General features: G+C 39.3%; 1 protein-coding gene across 4 annotated transcripts in view; it reads left to right on the forward strand.

Annotated features, from left to right (window-relative positions):
- The window catches only part of FRY (FRY microtubule binding protein), a 323,193-nt gene that overhangs the window by 259,679 nt on the left and 50,989 nt on the right, over window positions 1-12,525 (forward strand). For all 4 annotated transcript variants that reach the window (XM_074959329.1, XM_074959318.1, XM_074959340.1 and 1 more), the window contains exons 47-51: window positions 429-569; window positions 1,258-1,437; window positions 6,423-6,584; window positions 7,079-7,153; window positions 8,273-8,443. In XM_074959329.1, the coding sequence (XP_074815430.1) occupies window positions 429-569; window positions 1,258-1,437; window positions 6,423-6,584; window positions 7,079-7,153; window positions 8,273-8,443 (729 nt within the window). The remainder of the gene's footprint in view (window positions 1-428; window positions 570-1,257; window positions 1,438-6,422; window positions 6,585-7,078; window positions 7,154-8,272; window positions 8,444-12,525) is intronic.

Genomic DNA, 12,525 nt, shown 5'->3' on the forward strand with positions numbered 1-12,525 from the left:
AATAACAGTGGTCTATTTCTTTCGGCCTGTGTCTCCTCAACCTTTTCCTCAGAATTCCAGCCAAGGAAAAAATAAAAAGATATTTGGTTATTTTTTATTGGATGTCTCTCTCAATTAAGTTCTGAATTTCAGCTGCCAGCTTATTCTGTCCTTGTACGGGCTTTCTGGATAGCTTAGAATAGGAGTACTGGGCAGACAAGAAGTTTTATGTTTCATTGTCAGAACATAGTTAATTAGCTCCAGACTCCATAATTTACCTTTTATAGTTTGTCTTGTTAGTAACATCATTACTAATTATTGTAATAAGACATTCTAAAATTATTGTTTTTCAGCTAGGGAAATGCTGTCTGTACCTGACTGATATTGGTGCTGTTTTCTTTGAGAAACAACCTTTCAAAATCCAGTTATTTTCACTTGTTTTTTCATAGCTACTAGAAAAGGGCCTTCCCAGCATGCAACAGTCCCTCTTGCAGATGATCTACAGTCTTCTTAGTTATATGGACTTGTCAGGTATTCCTGTTAAACAGTTTAACATGGAAGTGTTAAAGACAATTGAAAAATATGTGCAGGTAAATATTGTATCTTCCTTGTATTAAAATATGAATTGAACTGTAGTTACTGTGAAATATTAAACTTTCATATATGAACTTAGGAATTACCATACTGACACACAATATCTAGTCCAATATTCTCCCTCTGTCTCTGCTGCAGCCAATACCAGGTGTGCCAAAGTAAGATGTAACACTTTCATAACCCACTATAAAATCATTGATTAGAATAAAATACTTCAGGTCAAGGAGTTCTCATTTTGTCTTGTGCAGTGCAAGCACCTTGTCTGTGCCTAACCAATGATAAATAATAATGTACCTAATTGCAAGTAAATGCAAAACTGTACCATGATACCATGGCAGAAATCTCTTCCTGACCTAGCTGGTAATTAATTCATACTCTGAAGTATGAGGGTTGATGATAGTCCTTGTAATTTTATCCTTCTCGTTTAACTGCAGTTGTTATTTACAAAAATGTCCAATCCTTTAAAAAAAACACCTTTATTCTACTAGCACTATTTCTAGAACTCAATTTTGTACTGAATTCCAAAATCTATGAATGATTTCAGTATTTAACTTACTTTAATTGTGTGTCATCACTTTTAGTAGTTGTTAAGATTCGTGGTTAATAATGTGGCTGTTTAGGTATTGTTAATTGATGTAAATTCTTCTTTCAAATTGTTTTGACAAAAACAATATCTACTTCTAGAGCATTCACTGGAGAGAAGCCTTGAACATCTTGAAGTTGGTAGTTTCTCGCTCTGCCAGCCTGGTTTTACCTTCCTACCAACACAGTGATCTTTCGAAAATGGAAATACATCGAGTATGGAACAGTGCTTCAAAGGAACTGCCAGGGAAAACTTTGGAGTTTCATTTCGATATTTCTGAGGTACTGTATATATCACAAGGAAAATCTACTAGTTCAGACCTTAATTTCCATCTTAGTTCTTTATGAAAGTTGAAGAATTGGGAAGCAGGGAAAATTTCAAGACATCATCTTAAAAACATTGTTTTAGATCCAAAGTTAAACTTAATGACCTATATGGGAAGACCATGTTCTTCTTTCAGTAGTGTGCCTCTGGGTGCTTCACTTAAGGTGCATGAACACCTTTGATAGGAGATTTTCATTAGTAGCATCTCTTCAGCCCACATATGCGCCATTGATATTCTTGTGCCTCACACCAAGGCTATATTAGGCTGCATGGACAAACCACCCTCAGTTCCTTTTCAACCACTTCAGCCTGAGTGACTGATTTCTTGGGACTGAGAGCAACCTGAATATTTTTTGATTGTTTGTGTAAGTGATATGTATCACTAAGTCCAGCTTGCTTGGGTGGCAAGATAGACTGGAGTGCCCATTGGAACTGTCTGTGACTCCAAGGTAAGACTCTTACAGTGATCTAGGAGTTCACATTTGTTCCTGGCTTGGTGAAATCTAATTATAGAATATACCACCAGTTTGGGGTGTCTGCCCTGCTTTTGACAGTCTACGATGAGATTGGCACTCTCGGTCATGAGCCACTCCAGACAGCGTGACAGAAGTGATAACATTGGGCTATACAATCCATTTTACTGCCCTCCCACCTCCTTGTTCCCCTTCCCCATCCATCTATAGGGACCCCCTCTTATGACTCCCTGTTAAGACAGGAATTAAATTCCCTTCTTTGGTTAGGAGCAGTTGAACCGGTTCCTGCTCAGCACAGGGGGAGAGCTTTCTCTCTGAGGTATTTCCTCAGACCATAGAAAAACAGAGGGTGGAGACCAATCTTAGATCTCAGACGCCTAAACAAATTCATAAAGTCTCAGAAGTTCAGAATGGTGACTCTGGCAGCTATAATTCCTTCTCTAAAATCAATGGATTGGTTTTCAGCCCTTGACCTTTAAGACACATACTTCTATATAACAGTACACCTGTCCCACAGAAGGTTCCTGCATTTTTTCGTAGGCCAGGATAATTTTCAGTGTCGGGTGCTCCTGTTTGGCCTCTCCTCGGATCCAAGAGTGTTTTCAAAGGGTCTGTTGGTGGTTGCTTACTTGCGTCATCAGATGATCACAGTATTCCCATACCTCAATGGCCGCTCCAAGGATCAGTCATGCCACGAGGTGTCATCTGCCATGCAAAAACACTTTCCCTGTTCTTAGATTTGGGCCTATAGATGAATGTGGAAAAATCCACACTGACCCCCATTCAGAACATACAATTTATAGGGCCATCCCTGGCTCTTTAGTAGCCAAGGCCTTCCTTCCCATGGGCAAGTTTGTAACATTATCAAAGCTTGTCAGAACTATTCAAAAGAGCCCTCAGACTTGAGTCAGAAACTTTCTTCAATTCCTTGATTACGTGGCAGCTTGTACCTTTGTGTCCGAACATATGAGGTTACATCGTTGCTATTTCTAGCAGTAGGGGCAACACGTTGGGGGCATGTGCCCCCCCAGATTGCTCAGTCATATGGTGGGCTGGGCCCCCTCCCTGCGGAGCAGCTGAGCCGATGAACTGTGCCAGGCAGAGAGAGGCAGGAGCAAAGGAACAGCTGGGAGCAGCATGGAGGAGCTGCTCCTTGCCAGGGGGTCGTAACTCGAGCTGTTCTGGGATTGTGCCCCTCCGCCCCCGCATCAGCAGGCATGGATCATCTGTGCGGCTCATCAGTTTATTCACCAAACAAACACATCCTAGACAAGCAGGTGTCACTTCTCCAGCAGGTAAAGCATTCCCTAGACTGGTGAAATGTTCATCACAATGTAGGGGCAGGGGTTCCTTTTCTGTAACCATAACCATGGATGCTCTCACAGTACAGGGAAAATGATGACCCCAGGAAACCTCCCTCAATATCAATCTGCTGGAGCTCACAGCGGTCAGAAATGGGTGGCTTCATTTTCTGCCTCTCATCAGGCACAGATCCACGAGGGTCATGATGGACAACGTGGCCTGTGTGTTCTATATCAGTCAGCGTGGAGGAGGGAGATTCCCCTTCCCTCTGTGCTGAAGCAATAAGGTTATGGAGCTGGTACATAAAACATCACATGGGAATTTTGCAATGTATTTTCCGGTCAGACAAAATGTTACGGCTGATGCTCTCAGCAGGTATTTTCCCCAAGACTACAACTGGGAGCTGAATCCCCAAGTTCTGGTCAGCATTTTTCAGATTTGAGGATTACCAGAAGTGGCCCATTTTGCAACAACTAGGAATAAAAAATGCCACATATTTTGTTGAAGGGGAAGGTTAGGTTGCTATTCCCTGGGAACACCTTCCTATTCCCTTGGAATGGGGAAGCTGTTTTATGCTTTTCCCCAGATGCTTTTGATCCTCAGAGTGGTGAAAAAAATCATACAGGATGGGATCAGAGTCATTCTAATAGCCACAACATGGTCAAGGCAAGCGTGGTTTCCTTACCTGTTCCACCTAGCTCTCTGTCCACCAATACATCTCCCAATCACTCCTCCACTCCTATCCCAGTTGACTGCTGCATCCCAGTCTGAGCCTTCTCTGCCTCAAGGCGTGGCTCCTCGATGGTTTGTGGGGCTAGAGTCATCCTGTTCTGCAGAAGTACAGTACATATTATTAAACAGCAGGAAAGATTCTACTAGAAATACTTCAGAAGTGGAGAAAATTTAGTCACTGGTGTGAACTCCAGGACACTGTCCAGCAATCTGGCCCACTTCTGCTTGTTGTTGCTTTTCAGTTCAGGAAAACAGGGCTGTCACTTAGTTCTCCCAAAATTCATCGGGCAGCCCTAACAGCTTTTCATACCATTATTGAAAAGTTCTCCCTGTTTTCTCACCCTGCAAACGTAAGGTTCATGAAAGGCCTGGGAAATTTCTTTCCGCTGCTGAAAAGCCCTACCCCTGTTTGGGACTTTAATCTGATTCTTAAAAGTCTCAGGAAGCCTTCCTTTGAATGGGTAGTGATCTTCTCCTTATCAAATTTGTCTATGGAAACAACCTTCCTAGTAACTATTACCTCAGCCCACAGAGTTGAAGAGATTGGGGCCTTAATGGCAGAACCTCCTTTCACAGTTTTCTACAAGGATAAGGTTTCCTTATGGCCATGTCCCAGGTTTCTTCCTAAAGTGTCTTCTGAATTTCATTGAATCAGATCACTTACGTGACAGTTTTTTTTCTGAAACTGCACAAGTCCAACGTGGAGACTGTACTCCATACTCTAGATGTCAGAAGGGCATTATCCTTCTATCTACGTAGGACTAAATCATTCCTTAGATTGTACATTTCATTTGCAGACAGGTCAAAAGGCTCTGCAGTTTATACCCAAAGGTTATTAAAATGGATTTTGGAGTGTATTATAGCTTGCTACCAGCACTCTTCTCTCTCCCCCTCCCCCACCCCCCAACGGCTTGTCAGTTACTACACAGTCTTTGGTACATTTCTTCTCCAGACACTGTGCTTTAGTCAGTGCCTCCAGATCTGAAGCAGCAATTGGCAATGCAGTTCTTTCCTCAGTAATGGACTTGACTCCGAAGCTCCCTGATGGGATACTGCTTGGGAGTCATCTGAAGTGGAGCACCCCTAGGGACACTACTCGAAGAAGAAAGAGAAAGTTACTCACCCTTTGCAGTAACTGTAGTTCTTCAGGATGTGTCCCCCTATAGGTGCTCCACTACCAGCCCTCTTTCCCCTATGCTTTGGAGTTTCCATTTGAGACTTGGCAGTGGAGAAAGAACTAAGGGTGGGTTGCCCGCGCAGCCTGATATAGTGTCAATGCAGGGCACAAGGATATCAACAGTGAATGCGCGGGCTGAACAGACACTGCTAATGAAAATCTCCCGTCGAAGGCTCATGGGCTGGACACACACCTGAAGCTGAGCACCCATAGGGACACACTATCTCGAAGAACTACAGTTACTGCACAGGGAGAGCAACCTCTCTTTTTGGTTTTGGTTTCAACATATTTTTTCCGAACATGGGATTCCAAAGGAAAAACTCTTAAAACCTGGGGAAAATAATGACATATATATATATATGTCATTATTTTCCCCAGGTTTTAAGAGTTTTTCCTTTGGAATCCCATGTTATATATATCCATGTTATATGTGTATATATATATATGTCTGTGTATGTTACATTTCACATCTTTATAACATAGCTGTTGACTTGATTAATTTAAATACAAATTATAATAAACTCTTCTTTTTAAAAATGTACAAAAATATGTTACCTAAGTAAAACCATATTATCTAGTTTCAGACTGGAGTCTTTTGACAGGAGACATTTTGACCATGCAAACACTTACGTACATACTTAACTTTATGAGACTACTCACCTGATTAAAGTTAATCACGTGTGTGTATGCAGGATTGGAGACTTATTCTTACAACAGCTACTGAGAAACAGGGTTTATAAAGGAAACACTACCACAAAAGGATGTACTTTTAGTATTTTTCCATAAAGGTTTTCTCACTCTTACTGTCCTTGGCTCTCTGAGCACTCTGGCCTGATCCAGCAAAACATTTCAGTATGTGCATAAGTGCTCTGCTGGATCGGAGCCAGAGTGCTCAGCACCCTGCAGAAAAACCTCTGTAACAACAGCCTGTGAGAAATCTGCAGCTGAAATAAGTTTATTTAACAAAATTTGCTTTTCTCCATTGCCCATTCGGTAAACTCATTTATTACTGTAAGCTGCTCCTGAATACTGAGGTGCTGGCATTGTTGGGGGTAGAGAAGCTGTGAAGAATATATGGTGGAAAATATACATGTAAAGATTTACATGAGGCTCATAAACAGAAAAACAAAAAATAGGTAAAATTTTGGGCATGCCTGTCTTCAGAGTGACATTCATCTAAAAGTGAGCTAACAGGTGCCTATATAAGCTCATTAACATTATTCGACATAATACGGCTTTATTCTCTATATTATTTCAGACTCCAGTTATTGGGAGACGATATGATGAGCTACAGAGTTCTGCTGGCCGAGATGGTAAATCCAGGGCAATGGCTGTCACTCGAAGCACTTCCTCAACCTCCTCAGGTTCTAATTCCAATGTCCTCGTTCCTGTGAGCTGGAAAAGACCTCAGTATTCTCAGGTAGAATTCCCACTAAGTTCCTATAATGGAGCCCCCTATTCATTAAAATATGCCTGCAGCATTGCTCCTGAATGTGACATTGTTTTGCACTATTGGATTTTGTTAGCTGCCAGCTAAAGTAAAAACATACAAAATATATTTATTTATTTATTGCTGTTGTTTAGCGTATTGGAGATTTGGTGTAATGTAAAAACTTATGCATGTGCTTTATTTCAAGATCTTGAGTAGTCCCAGTGAAGTTATACACATGTTTTAGTGCTTTACTAGTTTAGGGCCTAATGGCATGAATAGACCAGTTTTTAAATTTTTTTAAGTACGGAAAAAGTATTAGCTACTGCTTTTATCTATTTCCCTGTATGTATACTTGCTCTAAAATAATTCCTTTAACATCAAACCAGTGAGTCTCTGATCATAGTTTTTCCTAATAACATATCCCTCTAGTTTCCAACAGAATGGATAAAGAATGATGCTAAAATTAAAAATGTTTTTTCTAGAAAAGGACAAAGGAAAAGCTGGTACACGTCCTTACTCTGTGTGGTCAAGATGTGGGGCTGAGCAAAAACCCTTCAGTGAGTCTTGCTGAGTTGTCTGTTTCGTCTTTTGTTATTTTTGTATCTTTAATTTTAAATATCACGAACTTCATCTCCCTGAATTTCAGAGGTGTTTTAATTTATTCCATGTCACAAAACCATCATCGTCGTTAGCACAATCTGGCACATGTTGCATTTCTCAGCACAAATGGTCCTCTCACTTTTAGAGGCTGTGCTTCCAGAACAGGCTATGAAGCAGTTCGGTGGAGCGTTCTTGGATTGCTGGCACTATCACTGTCCAAGCTTTACCTGTTCTATGGATAGAACATTTTCGTCTCCAGTACTGTCAGTCTAGCTCCTTTCTAGATTTAATTACAGAAAAAGCAATGAAGATTAGCACCCTTATCATCCCATGAGATAATGATCCTAACATTACTCTTTAAGGAAATGAGTATTGTCTCATGCAGTGGAATGTATAGTGGACTATTCCAGTTTTCTTGGTTGATCGAGGGATTTTTTAAATTTCAAAGATAAAGATTTGTATTTATTTTCTTTAAAATAATGCTTAAACATTTTAAAAGCAATATAAAAATCTTGAGGACTTTGTGATACATTATTACTATGCCACTCTTGCTGTAATGTTGTGGACGTGTTCTCAGTTTGAACAAAACAGGAACCCACAGAATGAATTGTTCTCATCTAAACTGCAGACATTGTTCAGTGGGAAAGGAAAAGCTACTGCTGCACAAATTAGTCTGTGTTATGTTTCCTAATCTCGCCACATGCTTAAGCATGTTTAACTAGAGGTTTTCTGGTGAAAGTATTAACTCATCCCCTTGACAGTCCTTTCAGCAGTGAGCTCTTTGAATTTCATTCCCATAAATGTATCTAAACATTTAGGCAACATCAGTCTGCAGCCATTAGGAGGTAGCTGTTACATTCTTGGACATGTTCCTGCAGCATGAAGTTGTGTCTTTGTACAAGATTTAATCTCAAGGCACCTGTCCAACATAAATAGTAAAAGAGCGTGTTCTAAAAATACCAGCTAAAGGAATTAGGTGTGTACTGGAATACAGTCTTCTGAATAACCAATTCAGCTTTTACTAACAAGCAACCAAAGGGGAAAGTTTCTCAAAAGAGAAATCTTTTGAATTGTAGGTAATTTTTTCTTCATGTGGTGATTTGGATCTGATTGAGCACCAGACAAGCTTGGTGTCTTCAGAAGACGGAACAAGGGAACAAGAGAACATGGACGATTCAAACAGTGAACAACAGTTCAGAGTCTTTAGGGACTTCGATTTCCTAGATGTTGAACTGGAAGATGGGGAGGTACAGTATATTCTCTATGAAATGGCTTTGCTTAAGTTTTATCTCTGGCTAAAACACAGTTTAACACTTCTTATTACTAAGTAATTCACTCTTTATAACATAAAAATGTAACTATATGACTCTAGATTTGATTTTCAATAAACATATTTATAATGTTCACAGTGTTGTGACAGTAGCTTAACATTGGCAAGCTACCACACCCTTCCTGTCTGAACCCACTTTAATACACACTGCAGAATTACTACTGAAAGGCAAAGCTGCAGTTCTAATGGCAACACAAATATCAGGTTTCTGTAACTTTAAAGTGAAATTGAAAGCTTTGAAACACAAGTTGTTGAAGATCCCAAATTGTTAACAAAATATGTCTGCAGCTTTTAAGAAATTACATTACAAAACAAAAAAGTTTAAAATCAGTTCTTTCATCAATAACTTGCCAAAACCTGAATTCAAGCCCTCAGGGTTCTGTTACTCCTGCAACAGTTGATGAAATCACTAACATTTGAGCACTTAAAAGGATGCAGTTTCTGCTCTGCCTTGGGCGTCAATGATTTCATGGCTCTTGCAGGAGCAAAACAGAACCCTGAGGCTTGAGATCAGGACTTGGCAGGTAAAGCCTGTCAGTTCACCTTTAATTACAAATGCTTCAGGGGAACTTCAATCAAATATACATTATACAGTTGAGGGATAAGGTTGTTCTATTCTTTATTTTGTTTTAGTTTTTTTAAACCATTTAACCCTTGAGCAAACTTGTGCCAACTGGGAATAATCCTTTCCACTTGAATGGGAAGGGACAAGAAATTCATACCCAATATTGTACATGTCTAACAATGTTGCTACCATTTAAAAATTCAGAAACTATTGGTCAACTATTTCCAAGTATTTAAAATGAAGATCTTTGGCCAGCCTGACAGTTCAGCTGGTAGCACATCTTGCTACCGCTGTGGAGACCCAGATTCAACATTAATAGCCTCGAGACAAAAGTGTGTGCAGCAGAGCTGACAAGCACCCTTGCTTGCACATTTCAAGCCGTATTACAAGCAGCAGTCATACTTCTCCATTGTGAACTCAGGTGTCATAATGCTTGTGATTACGTTTTTTAATTGAGAGATAGAAGAGAGAATGAAGGGATGGAGCAGAAGTAGCGTTAGTGTGGGTTCATGCGTTCAGTTGGACTCACAGAAATCATGAAACCAAGGGTGCAAAACCAGGGAAACATACACTTTCCTTAGCCAGATAAGTAGAGGAGGCCCCAGGGGTGGTTGGACAATGAACGCACCCCTCACTCATCTCACCAGTGGTATTTCCCGTCCCACAGTGCTGAGCCTGTCTCCCCACTCTGAATGTTGCAACCTGGTGCACGGGGTCACAGTGCCTCTCAGGGATGGCCAGGCCAAACCTAAATGGCACTGCACCTCCACACAACCCTCCCCCCCACACACACACAATTTAATGTGATTGGCAGCCTCTACTCAAAAGTGGCCCATAACTGGAAATGCAAAAGTGGTGGCATGCAAGCATTGAGGTGCATTGGCAGAGTAGTATGAGGAAGCTTTCACAGTGCCAGCCTGTAATATGGCTTCTTAAGCCAATACTGTTAGCCCTCACTTTCGTAAGCACAAAATTCACTTACAGCTTTTTAAAATAAAAATTCCAGGCCCCCAGCCAATTCTGCCATTATCTCTAGTGCTGTCCATGCAGAAGATATCTTTTCCAATAGCATTTTACGTCTCAGATCTTGAAATTATAGGGTCACTCTCCCTACCAGGCTTCACTCATCCTTACTGTTGTCATTCATGACAGGCATTTTCCTACATAATCATTTTCTCTAAAATGCGGTTATTTCAATTTCAGACCTCATTAGGTAGAATGATAGGGGAAAGAGGCACCCGTATGATATGGCACTTCCCTCTTTGACCTCTTGGAGGAAAGCACTAATGTCTCACTGGATGTAGCTATCTGACAAATAAAAGCAGCTCTTTCTTGAACTATCTGAAATGAAGTCCTAGCATCATTAGTCAAGAATTTAACAATCCATCCAGGCTGATCTCTGGAAGACAGAAAGAGACAAACGTTAATTTAGTTCCCATTGAGTGGGAAAGCAAAATCATCTGCAAGGTCCATTCATGGCTAAGCTGAATAGCTTGCACGAAAAATTTTAAATTAGTTCTGACTAGATCTACAAGATTAATTTTTGTCTGTGATTGTTACAATAGAGTTCAAAAGCTGTTAAAGATAATGATAAAGGACAAAATATTTATGCCAAATAACTTTGTGGAAAAAAAAAACACTGGCTGCAGTCATTACAAATACATCTTTAAAAATGTATTCAAAATATTACAATGCAAGATAATTTTATTATAATTTGATCAATTATCAGATGATAAATTGGCATGAGAATCTTGAAAGCAGGATTCCACCCACAGACTGAGATTTGAGAATTGCTTCTTCTTTCCCTTCAGCAGTTAAAATCAGATGGAGAAAAAAACTTCAGTATTGAGCCAGAGAGCAAAGAGTAGAAATATAGACAAACCAGCAAACCAATTAGAAAATTGTTATTATTGCTATTAGTAGCACTGCTAAAGTAATGCTTACAGATCCAGAACCAGGTTGGCGCCTCATTGTGCAAGGTGCTGTGAAGTCCCTGCCCCAAAGAGTTGATAGTCTTAATCCCTGATCCCGCAAAGATTTAAGTATGTGCCTAACTTTAGGATTGAGGCCTAAATTAGTCAATATATGGATAGAAGGGTGAGGGGGATGGATGTAACATAAACTCAGCAGATTGTGCATTGTTAAATTTTGGCAAACATTTTACAGTTCATTATAATAATAATAATTAATTAATGATAATATAAACATTCCCAACTCTCTACAAGAGATTAGTCCATGTTATTGAATAAAGGCCATATCATCCCTGGAATCACATGAGCAGTTTCCCTTGAACCAGTGACCATACCAAACATGTAGCAATAAGTAGGAAAAACTTAATAGGGTGTTTAGTTCATCCCGGAAAGGATTCTACTGTGGTTTTCCATATGTTTTGACCATCCCAGTATTGAACTACTAATGACAAAACTTGCTCCTAAACCTTAAAAAAAAAAATCAGTCTTATGGTACTTGTGGATCAAGTATCCAACATCTCTATTTTTACATAAAGTAAAACTAAAAATACAGATGTAAAAAAACCCTTCACTATTTGATAAACTGCTCCACATCTGGAACTTGCATATCAAGATTTAAGCAAGACTGGAGTTATTACTTTCAACTTTGAAAGCCTGAAAAGAGGGAATTATAATGGGAAAATATATTTATTTTTAAGTATAGCAACATTATTAGGCAACCCAATAATATATTTCCTGTAATTGAACCCTCACATCATTATGCAATTCAGTGTCTTAAACAAATACAAATAAAGGGCCAAATTCAGGCCTTGCATAAGAGGTGAGAACTATAGTGACTTCATTGGAACTTTGCCCACTTACACCTAATCTAAATTTGGTGTTCATAAACATGAATAAAACAGTGTTGGAAAGCTCAGACTAGCACAAATGGAGACAGCTATTTTGGAAAGATTATATTATAAACCGGTCAGTGCTGGGTGCATTATGCACAGATCACAAGATATGATTGTTTGGTATTTAATAAAGATTTAAAAACCAATAACATAGTATTTTATTTTATTTTTATTTTTTACTTAACGGTAGCATTACAGAGCTAAAGTTTTTCTGATAGCGTTATTTATTACTGTAGGGCAAATGTTTAAGTATATGGTATCTTTAATACAGTAATTTTAAATAGATTTTTATTTGTTTTTCTATCTATTATATCTGCTATCCAGGAACTTCAGGTAAGATAATGCTATTTGAATTCAGATGTGCAAGTAGATGGTGTGTATTGTTGCAAATTTGTATTATAGAATAACACCGTAGGTTTTTTTCTCTTTCAGTTTGTGTGTGTGTATGTATGTATGTAAGTGGTGTTTCACCTGCTGCTTTGCCCTAGAAATATTTTTAGAGCTCTAGAAAAATTGAGTTGAAAGTAATTCAGCTATTTGGGGCTTAACTTCAAATATGTGTGGCTTTACA

This window comes from Natator depressus, chromosome 1, assembly GCF_965152275.1.
Source record: "Natator depressus isolate rNatDep1 chromosome 1, rNatDep2.hap1, whole genome shotgun sequence".
Taxonomy (NCBI): Eukaryota; Metazoa; Chordata; order Testudines; family Cheloniidae; genus Natator; species Natator depressus.